Source organism: Ornithorhynchus anatinus, chromosome X1 (genome assembly GCF_004115215.2).
Source record: "Ornithorhynchus anatinus isolate Pmale09 chromosome X1, mOrnAna1.pri.v4, whole genome shotgun sequence".
In the NCBI taxonomy this organism is placed as follows: Eukaryota; Metazoa; Chordata; class Mammalia; order Monotremata; family Ornithorhynchidae; genus Ornithorhynchus; species Ornithorhynchus anatinus.
The window spans coordinates 99,697,629-99,722,134 of NC_041749.1; the positions used below are offsets into that span (position 1 = coordinate 99,697,629).

General features: G+C 41.3%; 1 protein-coding gene across 1 annotated transcript in view; it reads right to left on the reverse strand.

Annotated features, from left to right (window-relative positions):
* Positions 1-24,506, reverse strand: part of CNTN6 (contactin 6) — a 361,761-nt gene that overhangs the window by 159,145 nt on the left and 178,110 nt on the right. The window contains exon 5 of the mRNA XM_029049898.2: positions 7,939-8,034. Coding sequence (XP_028905731.1) covers positions 7,939-8,034 — 96 coding nt within the window. The remainder of the gene's footprint in view (positions 1-7,938; positions 8,035-24,506) is intronic.

Here is a 24,506-nt window from a genome sequence, read left to right on the forward strand (position 1 = left end):
ATCCCAGAGATGGGCAGTAGTTTATGAGACTGACTACACCAGCTAGTGTCAAGGGTAAAGTAACCAGACATACCACACTAGGTGAGATGGTCATATAATTTGGCCACTGTCCCAACACCCAAGTTTTGATGACCAGAACCATTAAATTGCCATTTCAGCCAGGGGGCAGTAGCTGCATCTATGGCTGGCAGGCTTTTCCTTGTCTACCACTTCCATGTTCTAAGTGACCTTGATTTCTGAAATCATTTCTGCCAAGATCCCCAGGGAGCAAGCCAGGGCCATGATGGAAATGATTTTTCTGTAATTTATTTTAATGTCTGTCTCGCCCTGCAGACTGTAAGCTCCTTATGGAGAGCCATCATGTCTACCAACTCTGTTATATTATACTTTTCCAAGTGACTACTAAGGTGATCTACATGCAGTAATCCCTCGATCAATGCTGTTGATTGATGGATTAATTGACTTACTGATGGACATCAGAAGTTGAAGTCAGCCATCAGGACCATGGCAGTAGCAGTAGAGTGGAGAAGTGGAGACACTTCTTACTGTTGCCGCCGCCACAGTTCAGTTGGGGAGAGCTGAACTCACACTTTTGCTAGGCTCATTACAGGGAATAGGTCTGCTAATTCTGTAGTATTGTACTCTTCCAAGTGCTTAGTACAGTTCTCTGCATATAGTAAGCACTCAATAAATACCATTGATTTATTGACTATCCTGAGCAAAGATAGCTCTGATGACTCTGTGCACTGTGTATTTGTGCCTGTCATACTTCCTCAGTCTCTGTGTCAGTCTCAAAGATCCTCATGTTTGGCGAAGTTCCTGAAGATTGACCATTTTTGAGATGGCTTTACAAAGTGATTATTCCTTTTCACAAATTTACTAAGGCTCGGTTTTGGCACTGCTAGCTAAGAGGGGTGGGTCAGCGGGAGTAGACAGGGTGGATAGGCTATTTCCTATCCAAAACAACAGAAGAAAATAATATTTTCTGCTTTCTCTCCCACTTGTCTGCAGTTTATTATTGGACTTCAAAAGTCCCAAGCTGCCAAGCTAGTAAGGGGAGCACAAAATCTCTCTCCCTTCCACCCTAACTCTAATGATTGCATCTTGATAATAAAGAGTACTGGAAAACAGAGTGCCTTCTGCTAAGGGAAGCAAGGTACAGTGGATGGTTCCCGCTTTCAAAACCAGAGGAGATTGTGTCACTGGGTGACTCAAGGTGTACATTTTCCACCAATAAGATCGTGGTAACCACTCAACAGGCAGCAGCATGGCCTAGAGGAAAGAGCATGGGTCTGGGAGTCAGTGGACCTAGGTTTTTATCCTGGCTCTGCCAATTTCTTGCTGTGTGATCTTAGCCAAGTCACTTAACTTCTCTGTTCCTCAGTTTCCTCAATTATAAAATGGGGATTAAATCTTACTGCCTAGTTCACAGACTGTGAGCTCCTTGTGAGACAGGGCTGTGTTGAACTGATAAACTTGTATCTACCTCAGTGCTTAGAACAGTGCTTGGCACATAGTAAGCTCTTAAGAAATACCATAAAATAAACAAAACAAATCAATCAGATCCTGCCTGGATAACCAATCAGAGGAAGGGAAACGAGGGGCAGCTTTTTTTAAGCACTCAATACATATCACTGATTAATTAGAAGAATCTAAAAGATGAAGATTTCCCGGAAACCTTACATTTGTCTTGGGAATTGTAAATTAGCAAGCCTCAGACCTACCATGTATGCTTTCTTTCTTTTCCCTACTTTTTCTCCTCCATCTCCTTTTTTCCTCTTCTTCCCTCCCTCTCTCCTCCTATCCCTCCCTATTTAGCTCTCTTCCCTGTTTTTTTCTTTCACTCTGCTTCCTCCCTCTTTTCATTTCAACTTTTACAATCCCTTTAATCATTTAATTCCCTCTTCCTAAACTCCATTTTCCTCACTTTTTGGGCCCCCCCAAAAGGAAATATCAATCGATCAGTCAATGGTATTTATTGAGCACTTACTATGTTCAGAGCACTGTACTAAGCACTTGGGAGAGTACACTACAATAGAGTTTGCAGACACATTACCTGCCCATAATGAGCTTACATTCTAGAGGGGCAAGCTTATCAGTGTGTGAAAGGGTGTATGAGTGAGAGAAACAAGTTGTAAGCCCAGTAAGCTTAAGAAACCTTCCACTAAAACACAGCTGATTCTTCATTATCCACTCTTCTTGGTATCTGCCTTTCATCTATGTCCCCACATTTTAGCCCCTCTCCAGAGAATGGGAAAGAAGGAATAGGGAGATAGATCTATTACAAGTCAATTTAGCTTTCTTGGAAAATCAATGGAAAACCTAATGGAAAAAATATTAAATTTTGAGTTTTTTCTGTGGATTTATTTTATCCATTTTGTCCTTTGTAACATGAATTATTTAGAATCCACTATAATTTAAATAGAAAATATATTTTATTTCTGACTCTACCTTCAATCCTAAGATTTTCTTCCATTTGGTTGAAAAGAATGAGAAGAAAAGGATTTTGTCAGCAAGTATTTTAGCAATGTTTATTTAGATCAAGCATTTCAAAATATTTAAAATTCCCACCTGTGAACTCTTTCCCAGTGCTTAGTACAGTGCTCAGATCATGGAAAGTGCTGAATAAATAGTATTGCTACTACTGAAACCTTCAATTATAGATCAGGTCTGGTATTCACTGGTCTAGGCCCATGTTTCAAAGCAAGATTTTGTAGGAAAGTAAAAGATTTCTTGAGTGAATTTGTTCATTCATTTATGCTTCTTTTACCCTTGATATTGCTGGTATTTTTTGTTTACATTGAACAAAGATGAAAATAGGCTAGAATCATTGAAGGAAGAAAATATGCATTCTCAATTACAGAGCAAAATTCAAAAGAGTGTGTCTGGCAGAAAACACTGGTATATTATTTTTTATATTTTGTCACCTAACACTGTGGTAAGTAGAAATCGTTAGTTCTATAGTGAAAAAAGGAAAATACATCCTAATAATGCATTTAGAGTAATCCTATGGGCAGGGAATGTGTCTGTTATACTGTTGTATTGTACTCTCCCAAACTCTTAGTACAGAGCCCTGCACACAGTAAGTGCTGAATAAATATGATTAATTTATTTCAAACCAATATAGAAAAAGTATTCTCTATTGGCTTACCACTACTAATAATAATAATGGTATTTGTTAAGCACTTACTATGTGCTGAACACTGTTCTTAGCGCTGGGGTAGACACAGGGTAATCAGATTGTCCCACGTGGGGCTCACATTTTTTAATCCCCATTTTTACAGATGAGGTAACTGAGGCACAGAGAAGTTAAGTGACTTGCCCAAGGTCACACAGCAGACAAGTGGCAGATCCGGGATTAGAACCCATGACCTCTGATTCCCAAGCCAGTGCTCTTTCCACTAAACTACACTGTTTCTCTAAGAAAACTTTCCAATTACATAAACACTCTCCAATAATACAGAAAAGGACTGATTCCATGTTTAAAGAGTCTTAATTTCATCTTATTAACTTCTCAATCAAATGGTGTCTACGCCTGCAAAGCAGTATGCTAAGTACTATACTAAGGGTACCAGAGAGACACATGCTGTCTGCCCTCAAGAACCTCACATTTGAAAGGTGGGAGAGAAAGACAGAGCAAAACTGTTTACAAATAGTGTACCTAGGAGAATATAACAGGTGGTTGATCAAATATGTCAGGATGAAGTCACAGGATAAGTAATTGAATGTTCATATGAAAAATCAAAATTGACGTGTTGGGGGTGTGTGTGGGTAGGTGTATGCACTAAGGATAGGAAATACAATAAAGTGCAGAAGTGCTGAAGCAGTTGGATGATGATTAGGATGTTAGGAAAATATGACAAGCAGTGTGGTCTAATTCATTCAATTGTATTTACTGAGGGCTTTCTGTGTGCAGAGCATTGTAATAAGCACTTGGGAGAGTACAATACAATGATAAACAGACACATTCCCTGCCCACATGGAAAGTGCATGGGCCTGGGAGTTAGAGGACCTAGGTTCTATTCCCGGCTTCACCACTTGTCTGCTGTGTGACCCAGGCCAAATCATTTAACTTCTCTATGCCTCAGTTACCTTATCTGTAAAATGGGGATTACCTGTGAACCCCATGAGGGGCATGAACTGTGTCCACCCTGATTATCTTGTATCTACCTGGGCAGGGAAAGTGTCTGCTCATTCTCTTGTACTCTCCCAAGTTCTAGAACAGTGCTCTGTACCTAGTAAGTGCTCAATAAATGCCACTGATTGATTGATAACACAGTGCTTAGTACAGTGCCTGGCACTTAGTAAGCATTTAATAAATACCATTTTTATTAAATAAATATTTATTTATGTGTGTGTGTGAATTATGTGTGCCTGTGTGTGAATTTAGGGAAAGGCTTCTTGAAGGAAATGGGATTTTAGGAAGGTTTTTAAGATGGGGAGAACTGCGGTTTTGGCAAGAGAGGTGAATTTGGGAGTAGTGGTGAAAAAGAGCAAATAGGTAGGCTGGAGAGAGTTGTGGAAAGTTTGAAGCCAATTGTGTGGGGTTTGATTGATGGAAAAGGACATGGAAAGCCCTTATAAGCTTTGAAACAATGGAGAAATATGTGCTAAACTACATTTCAAGAATCTGATTAGAGCAGGAGAGAGTAGTGTAGATTACAGGTGGAGGAAAGGAAGGACACAGAGATTCATTTTCTTTCTGTAGTAGTAATAATACTCATCAAGCTCTTTCTAAGTGCAGAGCACTGTGCTAACCACTGGGATAGAGTACACAGGTGGTAATTAGAAACCCTCTCAGATATGTCCTTCTTTATGAGCAGAGAAGCAGTATGGCCTTGTGGAAAGAGCTCAGGCCGGGGAGTCAGAGGACCTGAGTTCTAATCCTGGCCACACCACTTGTCTGCTGTATGACCTTGGGTAAATCACTTAACTTCTCTGTACCTCATCTGTAAAATGGGAATTAAGACTGTGAGCCCCACATAGGACTATGTTCAATCTGATTATCTTGTATCTACCCTAGCTCTTAGTAAAGTGCTGGGCATGGAATAGGCGCTTAGCAAATACCATTTTTAAAAAAATGAGAGCACTAATAGTGTCTACCCGCTCTACTTTACTGACCCTAATAATAATAATGATGGTATGTGTTAAGCACTTACTATGTGCCAAGCACTGTTCTAAGTGCTGAGGGAGATACAACGTAATCAGGTTATCCCACGTGGGGTTCACGGTCTTCATCCCCATTTTACAAATGAGGTAAATGAGGCACAGAGAAGTTAAGTGATTTTCTCAAAGTTACACAGCTGATAAGTGGCAGAGCCGGGATTGGAACCCATGATCTCTGACTCCCAAGCTCGCGCTTTTCCACTAAGCCAAGCTGTTTCTGTTTAGGATCTTAATGCTTAAGATTGTTACTCCACAGAAAGTGCTCACTAAACATCAGTGTTGGATTGATTGATCTAAAATTGTGCAGGCCTGGGAAAGCCCAATACAGCAGTAGAAGCCATGGAGGCGATGAAGCTGACTGGAGGAAAAGAAAGAGGGCAGAGCGACCAGCAACAGGAGGGTAGCATGCATACACAAATATGATCAAATCAACGTTGTCTTTGATTTCCCAAGTTAGTTGGCTATTTTTCCTTATTGTATTGCTTTCCATCTCCCGTGGGTTCAAATCCTGGCTCTGCCACTTGTCAGCTGTGTGACCTTGGGCAAGTCACTTAACTTCTCTGTACCTCAGTTACCTCATCTGTAAAATGGGGATTAACTATGAGCCTCATGTGGGACAACCTAATGACCCTGTATCTACCCCAGCGCTTAGAACAGTGCTCTGCACATAGTAAGCGCTTAACAAATACCAACATTATTATCTCCCAGATGACTGAAATGGAGGCTAATTCATTCATTCATTCATTCATTCAATAGTATTTATTGAGCGCTTACTATGTGCAGAGCACTGTACTAAGCGCTGGGGTAGATACAGGGTCATTAGGTTGTCCCACATGATTTCCCAAGTTAGTTGGCTATTTTTCCTTATTGTATTGCTTTCCATCTCCCGTGGGTTCAAATCCTGGCTCTGCCACTTGTCAGCTGTGTGCCTATGGGCAAGTTACTTAACTTCTCTGTGCCTCAGTTACTTCATCTGTAAAATGGGGATTAACTGTGATCCTCACATGCGACAACCTGATTACCCTGTATCTACCCCAGCGCTTAGAATAGTGCTCTGCACATAGTAAGCGCTTAACAAAAACCAACATTATCATTATTATACAAGTTAACCAGGTTGGACACAGTCCCAGTTCCACATTGGGCTCATACTCCTAATCCCCATTTTTTACAGATGACATAACTTTTTACAGATGACATAATTGAGGCACAGAGAAGCTAAGTTAATTCACTTGCATTACATTCAATAGCTTCTGAGCTTTGGTTCCCTTTTTACTTCCTGGGTCCAGAGTTCTCTTTTCCACTAACTACTGTCAATGATATCCCCGTCAAGAAAGCAGTGCTGTTCCCTGCTTAACCCCTGTCCCAGCCCCACAGAACTCATGTACATATATGTACATAAATTTATAATTTATAAATGTCTGTCTCCCTGTCTAGACTGTAAGTTCCTTGTGGGCAGGGAATTTATCTTTTTATTGTTATATTGTACTTTCCCAGGTGCTTAATACACTACCCTGCACACACTCAATAAATATGACTGAATGAACCCCTCCCATGTCGCAGGACTGCCAAACTTGCTGGGTGGAACACATACCATTCTCCTCCAACATCATTATCCTGGGAGTTCTGAGCAACACCAGAACAAACTGAAGCAGTCTTATTTATCAGATATTTCCTTTTCTAGTACCATTTTTTTTTCCTCAAATAACTGTGGCCTCCTTTCCCTGAAAAATATTTCCAGTTGCTGAATTGTACTTTCCAAGCACTTAGTACAGTGCTCTGCACACAGTAAGTGCTCAATAAATACAATTGAATGAATGAATGAATGAATGAATGAATGAATGAATGAAGCAGCACTAATGGGGGCTCCTCGAATTCTATAATGCTGGAAGGCTGTGGCTGTTTTGATTATTGGTCTCTGGTCAGCCCTGTCTGAGTAATAACACGTCTAAAAATGGCTCCTACAACTGCAATGTTCTTGTGCTTTTGTTGAGTTTCTTGTGCTCGTGTTTTTTTGTGTCATTATGTAGTCAGTCTTTCTTTATGCCCACTGCCAACCCTCCTTTTAGATTGTGCACCCCCTGAAAGTCAGGAACTGAGCGCTTATTAGAACAGTAGATAATAAATACCAGGTAGGAAATGAAAAACAGTAATGGGTGGAGGGTAGAATTCAAACTTTGTCAAACCTTAAATACGGTTTCACTTGGCAAAGGTGTTCACATTGGTGTTTTAATAATTGGATTGGCCTTAAATGAATTTCCTTTTTAATGTCAGCCAGCCTCTTCTATCTAGGAATAATAGGCTTTCTATAACTAACTAGGAAGACAATGATACAGGGGATTGTATCCTTGGGCTGTTTCTATACCATCAAAACTATCAAGTGATTCATAGATTTATGAATGAAATCAGGATGCCTAACAACTAAGCAGTGGTTTCCAAATCCCGAAGGATTTTATAAAATGAGAGCTCCTGACAGATACTGCCCCATGTGTCAGAGTAGAAGATTCCAAGTTGTACATAATGTATACTCTCCACTGCAGATAGTACTAGTGCTTGAAAATACCAAAACTCCTTCTCCACTGAAGAGAAGTTGACTAGTAAAGGTTGCAAAACAGTCTTTTCCTGAGATTTTTAAGATGAGATATTACTTCATAGGACTATGATTCTAAACTGAAAAGTCACTGGCTTTTGTTCCCTAGCAGAGACCACTTTCTATAAAATAGCACCATGACATTAATGTTGCTTGGATGCAGGATCAGGAAAATCTTACCATACCTCCAAAGTGTGGTGGTGGTCCACAAAGAAGAACCACTCCTTGTCCCTCTCTGACAGACACAGCATTTCTTGATTTGGTTTCAAAATCTTCAATATCTTAGGAAACAGAAAAAGAATGCTGCATGAATTTTCTATGGGAAAACTATATTTCAAATCCTCATATATATTTTCTGAGGTCATACATCTTGAGTTTTGTGCTAGTCTTTTCTTTCTCTTCCCGGTGTCCATTTTCGAGATCTTACCCAAAAAAAAATTTTTTCAAATGCATATTCCAATTTGAAATCCTTTTCAGCCAAACTCTATATGTACTTAATGTCTCAATGACAATCTACTTACAGTCATATCTCATAATACAATTGGGTTATATTCTGTGAAAATCAATTGTATTTATTGAGCATTGATTGTGAACAAGGCACTGAACTAAACACTTTAAAGGAGTGTAAAGTGGTGGTACATGAATGATTGTGTCGTGGAGTATTATATTCATTCACTCATTCAATCATATTTATTGAGTGCTTACTGTGTGCAGAGCACTGTAGTAAGTACTTGGGAGAGTACAATATAACAATAAGCAGACACATTCCCTGCCCACAGCGAGCTTACAGTCTAAAGGGGGAGACAGATATTAATATAAATAAATTGCAGATACATACAGAAAGGCTGTGGGGCTGGGAGGGGTGATAAATAAAGGGAACAATTCAGGGTGATGCAGAAGGGAGTGCAAGAAGAGGAAAGTAATTTTTTCCCATAGGTTTGCCATGTTATAGGTTATAATCCATTCCAGAAGCAAACTTGATGTGATGGATGAGTCACACAAATAAGTAAAAATTACACTTCACTTAAATCCTCTCCCTTTCCTTCCACCCTCCAGCCCTTCCTCACCTTTTTCTAGCTGCTTTCCCTCCCCCTCTATGCACCACAAAGTCACCTTCCCCATCTCCCCAGACAACCCTCATACACTCACTTTGTATGTTACAGTACTTTTTTTTCTTTAAAACTTCCATTTTTAACCTTGATGGCAGCCAGTAAGTATACTAGTTTGAGTGAAATGAAAAATGAGAGCTAGGGTGTAGAGAAGAGTGTGGATAAGTAGAAAACAGTTGACTTAGTACCTTATAACTAATGGTCAGGCATTTCTTCTTTATGCATGAAGATTTTCGAGGACTGGGGAGATGTGAAGAATGATATTTTAGAATAATGATTTACCTGGGGAGTAAAGTATGAACTAAAAAAATGGGAGATACTAGTAATGGGAGGGAGATAGTGAGGAGGCTGATGCAGTAGTAAAGCTGGGAAAAGACAGTATAGTGGCTGTTTGGAGATGGAGAAGAAGAGGCAGATCCTGGAAATGTTGTAGAGGGAAAACCACAGATTGGGTATGGAGGCTGAAAGAGAGAGAGAGTTGTAAAGGATACCGGCAAACTTGTGGGTTTCAGAAATAGGGAGGGTGCTGATGACAACAGCAATAGGAAATTAGGTGCAGGAGAGGATTTTGGAGGAATGATGAGGAGTTTAGTTTTGGACAAATTGAAGTGGAGTGTGATGGCCTTCCACTGGCCTCCACACTTAGGAGATGAAGGAGGAAGCCAGGAGAGTCATTTTGTGGTGTCCCTCCATGAATACTTAGCCAAACCAGGGAGAAGGACTAGGGAGGAAGTAGAGGGTTCAGGTTGGGGAAAGACAAAGACCCTCAGCCATCTTGAAGTGAGAGGTAGTGAGCTGTGTGCCTGGGAGAGCAGGACTTGGGAAGAGATCATGCTCTGGACTTTGGATGGACACAGGGCACAGGGAGAGATCAGAGAAGATCCTTGCAACTTCTGAGTCCAGCAGCCAGGGTTCTGGAAGAGTGAGGCTTATGCCCCTGAGAGGCGAGAAAAACGTATGCCCCGGGAACCCTACAAGAAAGTACAGGAGGTCCTGGAGAGGGAAGTAGTAGATCCAGGGAAAGGCAGTATGAACTAGATTTGTTTTCTTTATTTTTCTTTTTAAATATTATTTAAATATTGTTGAGGTTTCAGATCTTGGTGTCTGCCTGTAGTAGGGACTGGAGGGGAAGCCCCAAGTGATAATGATGATGATAGCATTTGTTATGCGCTTACTATGTGCAAAGCACTGTTCTAAGCACTGGGGAGGATACAAGGTGATCAGGTTGTCCCACGTGGGGCTCACAGTCTTAATCCCTATTTTACAGATGAGGTAACTGAGGCACAGAGAAGTTAAGTGACTTGCCCAAAGTCACACTGCTGACAAACGGCAGAGCCAGGATTAGAACCCATGATCTCTGACTCCCAAGCCCATGCTCTTTCCACTGAGCCACGCTGCTTCTCGGACCTGGATAGCTGCAGGCACAGAAGGAAGCATTTTGTCCACAAGCTTCCTGCAGCCCTGAGAGGCTCTTTGACTTTGGGGAGATGCCTGGGATCAGTCAAAGAGTAGCGGCAGCAGCAGCAGCAGAGGTGCAGGAACTTAGGGGACCCTGAGTAGAAAAGGTCCCCAAAAGCACCAGGAGAAGAACAGGAGAACTGGAAGGTTTTAGGACCAGTGGCTGACCAGGGTCCCTGCACTCCTAAAGTGACTTCAAGGGCTCTTTTGGCTGAGAACCCCTGGTGAATTCTCCAGATATGGGGGGGTCACCGGGGGTGCAGGGGGAGGTGCCCGGGGGGTGGGGGGAAGACATCCATGTAGTGGTGTTCTGGAGGAAGAAGGAAATGTAAGACTTCAGAGAAGGAGAGATGTTGGGGGCTCACAAGATAGAATTAAGAGTCATCCACATAGAAGGGGTAGTTGAAGTCATGGGAGTGAATGAGTTCCCCAAGAGACTGAATATCACCTGAGAAGAGAAGGGGACCCAGAATAGATTTTGAGGGACACCCAGAGTTAAATGATGGAGAGTAGAGTAAAGAGCAGGCTAAAGAGACTGAGAAGGATAGGCCCCATTGGTAAGGGGAAACCAGCTGTTAACTGTGTCAGTAAAACCAAGGTTAGATAGTGTTTCCTTGCCTTGCTGCCCTACCTAATTACCCTGGCCAAAGCTAAAGGATTGGGGACAGGAATGGACCATGACTGGGTGGTCATAGCTAAAGGAACTTATATAAAAACCAGTCTACAAATCATGTCCATTATAGGAATAGCCATGGGAAGGTTACCTGTATTAATCTGTCCACTGCTTGCATAAATCACAGTCTTTTGCACACCTATTCATAATCCCACCAATGTTGAATTCCAAACAGAAATTTGTCCTTTCAAATTGCACGTACAAAGATGACAGCCTCAAGTACAGGGCATCATCATTTGTAGACCTGTGGCCTGGACTTTAACATTCACAGTGACCTGCACTTTTCGTTAGCTGAAATGAATATTTTAGTGGGTCAAAAAGGCAGAGTATGTTTCTAGAAACAACAAAATTAATACATTGTGTCTGTTTTATATTCAGTACTAATAATGGATTAGCCAATCTGAATATTTGAGTTTTTTAAGAGTAGAGAATGCTATATTTACAATTCTGTTATCTCAACTATCTCAATATGAGATAAAGAGAAGTCAAATAATAGAGCAAAATTAAAAGGCAATGAATTGGATTTTCTCAATGTCATTCTGTCAGTGCTTGGCACTCCTGTTAACACCAATCACATTTTGATTATAAACTGAAGGTCTTATAGCTTGGTATAGACTATTCACAGAAAACTAAGCAACATTATCTAGTAAAGTAATACTTCATGCTCTTCCTTACAGTGGATTTTTGTTATTTGACGAAAAGCAAACCAGTTCTTAGAAGACTTCTAAACACACATTTTCTCTAACACAGGCAATATTAGCTTGTAATTAAAGTTGAATATTGACTTTAAAAGTTTACACACAGTTTTAATAATATCAGTTTTTAATAATTGTGGATTATGAATAGAAAAATGGAGCATTTGAAATAGGCATAATTTCTGGTGATTTAGGTTTAAATGAGGCTTATTTTAAATGTTTCACTTTGCATCATAGACCATTAGATTAATAAGACACAGCATCTTGAGTTTCTGCCTAGTCTGAGATAACTGAAATGGATTTGGCAGTGGTAAGATCAATGAAGACCTTCTACCCTCTGTCAATCCTTTTCTAGATTCTGAAACATTTTTACATGAATAATGTCAAAAAGGCAAGGAACCAAAAGGCTTAGATTTTTACTCCATCAAGTACTGCTTAAGAACAAGAAAGCAAAAATGGCTTAATGTAATCCATTCCACTGAGACTACTTTAAATTTAACAGCATTTAGAAATATCCTCCCCATTTCACCAAACAGTGTGACCTATCCAACGTGCTCTCAGCAGAAACATTGGTCAGTTGGTTGACATTTCAGACACCATTATGACTATTCCCATTAAGCCATTTGATGACCACTGCTATAAAGTCCAAGGTTTATAAAATCCTGTTGTTTAGTGCTGGTTTGGGAAGAAGAGTTTGGCAGGAGCCAAAGCAAAAACTGAGTCACAAACAAGAATCCTATCCAAATTCTGTCATGAAGTGACTAGTAATGGCACATAAAGACTCTTTTAAAGAAATACAGGCCCATATGTTCTTCTCTGGAATAAAACAAGTACATAAGAAGTGAGGTTTACCAGAATACACTTAAAATGAGATGCGAAAGATAGTAGCACATCATCAAGTCATAAAAAAGAAAGGCCTATCTGTGGGCACCACTTGTAGGATCAATAAAACCATAATTAAATACAGAAGAATGGCAGATTTCTTCCAAAATATGGAGATCATGATCCATTGCTTATGCCACAGGGTATAGGGCATAATACAGAAACTAACCATATTTTTTTCAGCTCCTTCAATCTCAAATGAAAGCTAAAAACAGGCAACGTTTATATAGGAGAGAGATGGTGTCCCTAAAGTGAAAAGTTTTTAAAAAGAAGAATCGTTCAAAAATTCTGATAGAGCTCCATATTCTTTAGGTGTCATTGGTTCATAGCTCTCAACAACTAATATCTTATTGGTCGCACCAGGAGAGTTTCCAGTACTCTACGAGTCACGGGAGGGAGAGTCAGACAGTCAAGCAGAAGCCTACCCTTTCCATTCCTAACTTGGGCAGTGGCTAGAGAGTGGAAGGCAATCTGCTACAAGTCAACACTCAACCATGCTGGGCAGCAGCGGCATGGGAGAGAGTCAAGGGTGGAGAATCAAGTTTACTGCGTGGAAGGAGGTGATGGTAAAACACTTCCGTATTTTTACCAAGAAAACTCTATGGATACACTACCAGAACGATTGCAGATGGAGAGTGGGGTGTTCTGGGAAAGATGTGTCCGTGGTGTCACTATGGGTTGGAAACAACTTGACAGCATAAGACAAGACAAAATTCAATGAAAAGGGTAGGTAATCACTCAAGTTTTTGTTTTTTTTAGACAATCATTGGAAGATTTATATTTTCTAAGACTGAAGGCCTAGAAGTGATACAGCTCACAGAAAAGCTGATTTATTATCTTTTTTCTGGAAGAAATATTCTCGAGCATTGTCTTAGAATAATTCAACTTTATTCCAACTCCTTCAGGTAGCACCACAATAGGAAACAATGGATTGCTCATGGGATTACTCTAATATTGTATAATATCCAAATGCCGCAAAGGTTTTCTAACCTTGAAGTAAATATACAAAACAACTATTTCAGGTTATGAATAAGGTCAGGAGCATACGGAATTACATAGAATTTGAAGTATATTGGATATTTAAAACCTTCTGACTCTTGCAACGAGGTGAATCACAATCTCTTCCTAGAACCTCCATCTGCCCTTGAGCTTGTGGACAGAGAAATTTTCTGGTTCTCTAACTGTATCTTCAAAAGATCCTTCTCAGTCTCCTTTGCTCACTGTCCCTTCTGTGAGTCTCTGAGTCTGTATCTCTATGTGTGTCTCCGTGTCCCTCTGTGTCCCTCTGTCTGTGTGCACCGGTGATGGTGGGCTAATACCTACCCTTAAGAAACTTGAAAAAACTAATTGAGGAAGGTAGGCATGCACAAATTATTTTTTAAAAAGTAGGAGCAGGAGAAAGAACAATGCTAAAACTCTTAGTAACAAAAATGTGTAAAGATACATCAGTAATTAGCATAAAACTATATATAGAAAAATGCTAAGATTAGGTGCAGAAACCTAGACAGCTGTTGGACTGACAAAATATGGGCCTCAATCAGTGGAATTTATTGACAATTAACTGGATACAGACCTTTGCACTAAGCACTAGGAAGAGTGCAATAGAGTTGATAGATGCAAACTCTGCCTTCAAGGACTTTTCAATCTAGTGGGAGAGGGTGGAGATTATTTGGTTATTACCTCCTGAAGACAGTTATGAAAATGGGCATGGCTGTGTTGCCTGGGTGACCCAGCAAGGAACAGGGGATGACTAAATGGTTGCAGGCAGAAAAGGCACAGTAAGGTTTGCTTGAGAGAAACAAAGAGTAATAAGAGCCGAGTTAAAGCAGGTGAGAAGAGCTCTTAAAATATGAGAACTGGGGGAGAACCTTAAATCCAATGATCAGGAAGTTCCTCTTGATGCTGTGAGAAATAAGTAGCAATTGGATTTTTTTTTTATGTGTGGAGAGACATGTTCTCAGTGATATTTTAGAATGATGCTTCAGGATACAGAATGCGGTATAGACTGGCGAGGAGAATGGCTGGAGGTAGGGAGATAAGTGAGGAAGCTTATATAACTGTGATATAATGGGAGTCTGAACCATGGTGGTGGCCATTTGGATAAAGAGGAAGGTGTGGATCTCTGACAGAGGAAAAACTAGCTGGATTTAGTGACAGACAAAATGTGAGAGTTGAAGACAGTGAGGAATTGAGGATGCCACCAAGATTGTAGAAATCTGAGACAGGGAGGGTGGTGGTGGTGCTGTCTGTGAAGGGAAGAGGAGTAGGTTAAGGATGGAAGTGGAGGAGTTGAGTTTTAGCCATAAAAGAATATATAGCAGATGTTCTTCTACTCTGGTACCAAAAATTCTCTTGGCAGAGTCAAAGATCATTCCAAAATCCAGGGTTCTGATTTGATCTTAAATGAAGGGATTTTCAGTATTGCATTCTTGCTTCAGAAAGATCATTTTAAGGATTTTTAAGATATTTCCATGATTACTGAATGCTTGAATAAAGTCTACAGACCTTCAGCATCTCTTCTTCTCAGAGTCCAGAAAGAACAGGTAGTCTAACATCTCCTACCCTATGCTCTAATAGCACTATAGATTTTTCTTTCTTTTAAAATACTCTTGATTTCTGCCTTTTTTTGGTGAAATGTCTACTTTTCCCTCTCCTTCCTCTCCAATGCAGTTTGGGTAAGATCTTGCCCACAAAAATATGTAGGAGGAAGCAGAATGCACTGACTCTCTCTGACCTTTGAAATGCATTTCCCACATTGAAAGCTTAGATTTTGTTTTGGCTTAAGGCAAAGGCATTTTGCTGAGGAACACTGTGTAAGTCTTTTGGGTCAAACTAAAACAGTCAGAGCCACTAAGCAAAATTCACTGGTTTAGCATTGTTCTCATCAAATCACTGCCTGAAATTTCTCTTTCCAAATTAGCAATGCTTTTAAAAAGTTAAAGACAGCCTGCACCCCATAGGCCTGGCAAAGTCTTAAACCAGGCCATTAGGAGGAGCTTCTGGGAGAAGTGTTCCGCAAAGGATAACAGTCTTTATGAAGAGTCACCATGTTGATAGGCAATGTACTCTGAGATGAGTGGATAAGCTGCTGAAGTTTCTTGCTGCTTCATCCATTGTCTAAATTGTTCAAACAGTGTTTGTCACCAACCTAATGACCAAGGTGGAAGAGCCCAGGAAGAGAGAAGTGGGAAATTCCACAGTGAGCCTGGATTTTACCCCTCCTGCAGCAACCTCTCTGTCACCCTCTCATAGAGGTGATAGTGGCAGTGGGGCTAGGAGAGCATACTTATTTATATTTTTCTGTCTCTTGCGGTCTCTGTGTCTCATTATGATCTCAATATTACCAGGGAATAATGTAGTGGGGGGGATTGTAATAACATTTCAGCAAATGTAAACCGTAAAATATAATATGTAAACTGTAGAAATCTCTCTCTGTGTGTATTTCCTCTCTGCCTCTCTCTCGAGTCTCTGTGATCCAGTATGATCCACTATTAACTGGGAATGAGAGGGATTGTAATAAAGCTTCAGGAAATGAAAACTGTAAAATATAAACTATAGAAATCTCTATATTTCTCTGTCCCTGTCTCTGTATCTCTCTCTTTGTCCATGTCTCTGTATCTCTCTCTTTGTCCATGTCTCTGTTTTTTTCTCTGCCTCTCTGTGCCTCTGCATCTTACTCTGTGTCCCTGTCTCAATATCTCTATCTCTCCCTGAGTCCTTGTCACTGTGTCTCTCGCCACTCTCTCCCCATCTCTCTGTCCCAGTCTCTATGACTTTCTCTGTCTCCCTCTCTCTGTATCTCTCTCTCTTCCTCTGTCTCTTTGTGTCTGCATCAGTGTCTCTATCTATCTCTATGTCTCTCACTCTGTCTCTCTGTGTGTCTCCCTCTCTGCATCTCTCTCTGTCTCTCTTTCTCTCTGGATCTCTTTGTATCACTTTTTTCAACTCTCTCTGTGTCTTTCTGTCCCTATCTCTGTGTCTCTCTTTCTGTGTCTCTTGCTCCCTCTTTTGGATTCTGTGCTTCTTTCTGTGTTTCTTTTGCTTTGTGTGTCTCTGTCTCTCTCCATCTCTATGTGTCACTCGCTGGTCATTTTGTTTTGTTGTCTGTCTCCCCCGTTTAGACTGTAAGCCCGTTGTTGGGCAGGGATTGTCTCTACCTGTTGCCAAATTGTACATTCCAAGTGCTTAGTACAGTGGTCTGCACATAGTAAGCGCTCAAGAAATACGATTGAATGAATGAATAATAATAATAATGATGGTAATTGTTAAGCGTGTACTAAGTGCCAAGCACTGTTCTAAGCACTGGAGTAGATATAAGGTAATCAGGTTGTCCCACGTGGGGCTCACAGTCTTAATCCCCATTTTACAGATGAGGTAACTGAGGCACAGAGAAGTTAAGTGACTTTCCCAAAGTCACACAGCTTGTAAATGGCAGAGTCAGGACTAGAACCCACAACCTCTGACTCCCAAGCCCATGCTCTTCCCACTAAGCCCTGCAGCTTCTCTGCTACTACTACTGCTACTACTACTATTACTGCTCCTGCTACTGCTACTACTGAAACTTCAAAAAAAGATGCTTTTTTGTTAAACTGGAGCAGATATGCATCTGTTAATCAAGGTAATGGCCCGTATCCAAGACCCCACTATCACTGTCAGGTTATATCAGATGACTGGCAGATGTTCCAGCCCAATTAGATCCTGTCTGCAGGGGCAAATCTTAGGACAGAGTTTAGGAAACTGCCACAAATCAACATATTTGATTAGGTGGGGCATGATTAAAGAAGGGCACGTGGGGCTTTCCACGGAATGAATAAACATAATTTACTGGACCACCCCCTTCTCCTAGAAACATTAACCAACCTTGGCTTCACTGACGCTGTCCTTTCCTGGTTCTCCTCTTATTTCTCTGGTCGTTTATTCTCAGTCTCCTTTGCGGGCTCCTCCTCTGCCTCCCACCCCCTAACTATGGAGGTCCCTCAAGGTTCAGTCCTGGGTCCCTTTCTATTCCCCATCTACACCCACTCCTTCAGAGAACTCATTAGCTCCCATGGCTTTAACTACCACCTCTATGTGGATGATACCCAAATCTACATCTCCAGCCCTGATCTCTCTCTCTCTCCCTGCAGTCTCTCATTTTCTCTTGCCTTCAAGACATCTCTACTTCGATGTCCTCCCATCACCTCAAGCTAAACATGTCCAAAACAGAACTCCTTATTTTCCCACCCAAACCATGCTCCCCCCTCCAACTTTCCCATCGCTGTAGATAATCTCATCTATCTCCACTGTGAACCCCTCGCCCACATCCTGCCTCTGTCCTGGAATGCCCTTCTCCCTCCTCAAGTCCGACAGAGAATTACTCTGTCCCCTTCAAAGCCTTATTGAAGGCACATCTCCTCCAAGAGGCCTTCCCTAAGTCCCACTTTCCTCTTCTCCCACTTCCTTCTGCCCTGTCACCCTGACTTGCTCCCTTTGTTATTCCCCTCTCCCAGCCCCACAGCACTTATGTAAATATATGTTATTTATTTATATTAATGTCTGTCTCCCCTTTCCTAGACTGTAAGCTCACTGTGGGCAGGGAATGTGAATGTGTTTTATTGTTGTATTGTTCTCCCTAAAAGCTTAGTACAGTGCTCTGCACACAGTAAGTGCTCAATAAATATGTTTGAATGAACTAATGAATGAATAATTTAATAAAGGTACACCTGTATTGTGTACCTGGGGCAAGGATTTAATGGGCATAATGCAGTCAGTTTTCCAATAACTATGGGATTGTATTCCTTAAAAGCTTCTTTTTAAAGAATACTCCCCTTGTAGTATGCGTGCCTTGGTGGAGTCTGAGCACACATGCATAAACATTTCTACTGACACCGAACTGTGTTCTATCCAAACAGACAACATGAATTGTTGGAACATTATTCCCTGATTCCCAAAACTATCCTATCTAAAACATGTAATATAAACACACCTTATGGGAGAGCTGTCTCCATTTAGAATTTCAAAATGCTGATTGTCCTCACCCAAGCATTTAGTACAGTTCTCTGCACAAAGTAAGCACTTAATCAATGCAACTGACTGACTGAGAAAAGGAAACACGGTAACTACCGCCAACGCTCTGGCCACTGACAACACCTGCTCCCAACATACTCTGTGCTTCCCGGGCCAGGGATAAAAACTGCTGCCATGCGCTCCAAGTATCCATTCCACCAGACAAGGGGCCACGCTGCCAACCCAAGAACAGACACTGGCTCTCTTCAGCACCATCGAGGAGACTCCATCTCTTCCTGCAGGAAAGATAAAAACACCCACAGCAGGAGAGCTCCTCAAAACCCACTGAAGTCTGGAGGCCATCATAGCGTTTGCTGTGGCTATGGATGTGTTCTGAACTTTGAGTCCCGAGGAACCTGAAATTCTTCTTATTTAGCAGCAGCACCCTACTGATTTGGGGTTTTAGTGTGTGCATTTGTATTATTCCTGCGGTGGCTGTCTCCATTCCTTTCTCCACATTTATGCTCTTTGATTGTGATCATTGGATGAGGGTGTAAATGGAGAGAAAACTAGATAAGGCACCAAACAAAGGAAAGAGATAAACAGCCACTTCTCGGGAAGGAAAAGTGTAAATAGTGAGGTCCCTCAGGGAACTGGGCTGGATAAAGAACTAGTAAACTGAGAAGGAGCACCCTGAGAGGGGGGAAGAAAATCATCAAAATACTTTGTCAGCAAATCCATGACTGGGGAGAGATTCAAGGGGAAAGGAGTGATCAGTGGTGCCCTCTACTTGATTGATTGATTGTTGGAGAGGTAGAGAATGATTAGGACAGAGTAAAGCTCATTAGATTTAGTCTGAAAGAAGTTGTTGGTGACCTTGATAAAAATATAATTATAATGATAATATTATCAATAATAGCTGTAGCATTTAAGGGCTTACTATGTGCCAAACACTGTACTAAGTGCTGGGGTAGATACAAGATCAATCAGTTGTATTTATTGAGCACATAATGCGTGCAGAGCACTGTACTAAGCACTTGGGAGAGTACAACCCAACAATATTATAAACACACTCCCTGCCCAAAATGAGCAGCTCTGACAAGGGGCACACAGTCTAAGTAGGAGGGAGAACAGGTATTGAATCCCCATTTTGCAGATGAGGAAATTGAGGCACAGAGAAGTTAAGTGACTTGCCCAAGGTCACATAGCAGGCAAGTGGCAGGGGCTGGGATTAGAAATCGGCTCCTCTGACTCCCAGGCCCATGCTCCTTCCACTAGGCTATAGTCTAAGTAATAATAATGATAATAATGGTATTTGTTAAGCACTTACTATGTGTCAAGCACCGTACTAAACGCTAGAGGGGAGAGGGCAAAATTTCACAGTAAGAAGCAAATTGGTGTTGATGAAACAGAGGACCCATTGGCATACAACCTGTTTAAGGTGTTTGAACAATAATTAATGCCTGTTTATTTGTTTTGTGTGTATATATATATCTATAATTCTATTCATTTATATTGATGCTGCTGATGCCTGTTTACTTGTTTTGATGTCTGTCTCCCCCCTTCTAGACTAAGAGCCCATTGGGGGCAGGGATTGTCTCTCTTTGTTGCTGAATTGTACTTTTCAAGAATTTAGTAGAGTGCTCTGCACAGAGTAAGCACTCAATAATTGCGATTGAATGAATGAATGAAGAAAAATAATGAAAGTATAAGTTAAACGTTTACTATGTGCCAAGCACCCTACTAAGCATTGGGGTAGACACCAGATAAGCAGATTGGACAGTCTCTGACCCACATGCAGTTTACCGTCTAGGAGAGACAGAGAGGCAGGAGGATAATGAGGGATAGAGAGCACAGCAGAGTTGAGTCATGGCTTTCCTCTGCATGGACACTTTTTGAGAACAGAGGGAGAAAAAACATTAATTGAGGGTTGGGGTAAAATATGGGGAAGTGAGTGAGAATAAGGGGAGGTCTAAACTTCTGAAAGATGGAAACAGCTCGGGGGTTAGATAAGAGCAAGTGAACAGAGCTTAACTTGCTTTGAACTTCCCAGCTTTTCTATGTTCTTGCTGCCCAAAGTGAATCAGTAACCAGTTCTTCTCTGGGGCTGTCAGAAGTGGGGACACAACAGCAGGGATTCAGAACAGTAGGCAGTTCTGACTAATACATACATCTGCTGCTGTAACATCTCCTGCTGTTTCTGCTCGGGTTCACACCACTGCTGTGGTTCCTTGGTGTTTTTTTACTCCACTGTGGCTGCTTCAGCTCAGGGCAGGAGATTTGTGGAAACTCTGCATTCTGGGAGATGGTAGTATCAGGTAATGTAATGTGTTCCAGTCTTGCTGACGATGATCCATCTGCTCATATTATGTTAGAGCTTTTATTTGGTGGTTGGTCAGTATTGCTGACTCAATACTTTGATGTGATGACAATGCCATTCATCTTCACAGACCTTTTAGTAAGCAGCATGGCAACTTCTCTGAACTTCACTCACATTTGTTTGCTGCTATTGGCAGGTTAATACCTGTTCAATTGCAATATCTGCAATGTTATTGTGTTACCTAGCATAATTTGGTAATATTGCATTGCATAAGCTAATAAAACACCATGTTTTTGTTAAGAACAGTAAAAAGAGGCAATAGCTAAGAAGGGAGATTTGATAAAAAATTGGAATACTAATATTCAAGTAGGAAAAAGTGAATATTTAAAGAATGCCAGAGTCAAATTCATTTATCTGAAATCCCAACTGAGAAAGAGACCAGCTTTTTTTGCTATTCACAATGAGGAATATCTCCAAATTAAATAAGCACCACACAGAGACCAAAAAGAATAGCTTACTGAATCATACTGATTTGAAATTTATAGAGCGCTGTCATTCATTGAAGAAATGTACATTTCCTGAATGTTGTGTGACCAGCTTTAGAATGAATATTAACTGCTACCACCTTAATCCAGGCACTTATCCTATCCCTCCTTAATTACTGTAATGGACTCCTTGCTGACCTCCCAGCCTCCTGTCTTTCCCAACTCCAATCCATATTTTACTATGCTGCCTGGATCATTTTTCTACAAAAAACATTCAGGACATGTTTGAAGAAACTCCAGTGGTTGCCCAACCACCTCCACATCAAATAACTCCTCATTATTAGCTTGAAAGCACTCAATCACTTTGCCCTCTACCTCACCTCGCTACTTTTCTACTACAACCCAGCCCACACACTTCTCTCCTCTGAAGCTAACCATCTCACTGTACCTCCATCTCTTCTATCTTGCTGCCAGTCTCTTGCCCACGTCCTTTCTCTGGCCTGGAGCACCCTCCCTCTTCATATCAGACAGACAATCACTATCCCCACCTTCAGAGCATATTTGGCTTAGTGGAAAGAGCACAGGCTTGGGAGTCAGAGGATATGGGTTCGAATCCCTTCTCTACCACTTGTCTGCTGTGACCTTGGGCAAGTCACTTAACTTCTTTGTGCCTCAGTTACCTCATCTGTAAAATGGGGATTAAAAATATGAGCCCCAGGTGGGACAACCTGATTTCCCTGTATCTACCACAGTGCTTAGAACAGTGTTTGGCACATAGTAAGTGCTTAACAAATACCATTATTATTATCTCCACCAAGAGGCCTTCTCCCCTACTCCCTCTCCCTTTTGTGTTGTCTATGCACTTGATATTCATCCCACCCTCAGCCCCACAGCACTTATGCATATATCCATAATTTACTGTAATGTCTGTCTCCCCCTCTAGACTGTAAGATCCTTGTAGCAGGGATCACGTCTACCAACTTTGTTGTACTCTCCCATGTGTTTAGAACAGAGCACCTCACACACTAAGTGCTCAATAAATACAATGATTGTGTTTTAATTGGTTGGCAGTAGGAGAGGTCATGTATAAAGGATTTCAGGAAAACTTTAAATCTGGGAAGAAACTAGACCAGTGCTTCCCCAAATGGAGTCCCCAGTGAGATACTCTATGGTACCCAGAATATCTTACATCTTGAATCTCCAGAAACAATTTATGAGGAAGAAATAGGATTGCTAGGAGCTTGAGAGAGTGATAGAAAATAAAACCAGTAGCCACAATAGCATATTCACTCCATTGTACTGCTGCTTAAGATCTTTACCTGAAACACTGCTCCTGACCATAATTAAAATCAGATGGTAAAATTTGCCAGCATTTTCTGCTTGGCACAGTCATGCAACCAAATTATAAAAAGAATTGGGGCATCCGTCAAGTGCTTACTATGTGTCAAGCACTGAACTACTCAGTCCATCAATCAATTCTATTTACTGAGCACTTTCTGTGTGCAGAGCACTTTACTAAGCTCTTGTGATAGTTCATTCATTCATTCAATCATACTTATTGAATGCTTTCTGTGTGCAGAGCTATGTACTAAGTGCTTGGAAGCACAATTCAGCAACAAATAGAGACAATCCCTACCCAACAACGGGTCCACAAGGGGCTTAAGGTCTTCAGGAGGAGACAGGCATTAAAATTAATTACAGATGGGAAAATAGATGAGTATTAGGTTATTTACATAAGTGCTGTTGGGATGGGGTGAGAATTAAAAATCTTAAGGGGTTTACAACCAAGTGCATCATTGACACAGAGAGGAAGGGAGATAGGAAAAATGAGGGCTTATTCAAGGAAGAACTCTTGGAGTAGATGTCATTTTAACAGTGCTTTGAATGTTGGGAGAATGGTGGACTGTCAGATATGATGTGGGAGGGAGTTCAGGGCCAGAGGGAGGATGTAGGCAAAGGGTCAGCAGTGGGATAAATGACATCAAGGTGCAGAGAGGAGGTTGGCATTAGAAGAGCAGAGTGTGTGGGTTGGGTTGTTGTTGATCAGCTGATGATGGTAAGGAGTTTCAGTTTGATGCAGAGCTGAATGGGCAACCACTGGAGGTTTTTGAGGAGTAGAGAGATATAGACTGAGTGGTTTTTTTAGGAAAATGATCCATGAAGTATAGCCTGAAGAGGAGAGAGACAGGAAGCAGGAAAGTCATCAAGGATGCTGATGCAGTAGTCAATGCAGAAATGATAAGTGCTTGGATCAGCATGATAACTGTTTGGATGTTGTGAAGGTAGAACTGACTGGACTTCATGACAAAATAATAGTGTGGGCTGAATGCAAGAGAGATGAGTTGAGGGTAATGCCAAGGTTATTCTTGTGAGACAAGGAGGATGGCGGTGTTCTTGTTGTGGACAGGGAACAGTCTAGCCACTCTGTTGTATTGTACTCTCCCAAGCACTTAGTAAAGGGAAGCAGTGTGGCTCAGTGGAAAGAGTCTGGGCTTTGGAGTCAGAGGTCATGGGTTCGACTCCCGGCTCTGCCACTTGTCAGCTGGGTGACTGTGGGCAAGTCACTTAACTTCTCTGTGCCTCAGTTACCTCATCTGTAAAATGGGGATTAACTGTGAGCCTCACGATGGACAACCTGATTACCCTTATCTACCCCAGAGCTTAGAACAGTACTCTGCACATAGTAAGCGCTTAACAAATACCAACATTATTATTAAAGTGCTCTGCACACAGGAAGTACTCAATAAATACAATTGATTAATTGCTATCTTCAGTGATAGGAAGGTCAGTGGGAGGAAAGGGTTTGGGTGGGAAGATAGGAAGTTATTTTTTAGACATGCGCTGGACACAATCCTTCTTCGACATGGGGCTCACAGTCTAAGAAGGAAGGCAAACAGTTATTAATTTCCATTTTACAAATGAGGAAACTAAGGCACAGATAAATGATTTACCCAAGGCCACACTGCAGGCAAGTGGCAGAGCTGGGATTAGAACCAAGGTCCTTTGACTCCCAGGCTCACACTTTATCTATTGGGGAAACAGTGTGGCTTAGTGGAAAGAGCACAGACTTGGAAGTCAAAGGTCACGGGTTCTATTCCCAGCTCAGGCATTTGTCAGATGTGTGACTTTGAGCAAGTCACTTAACT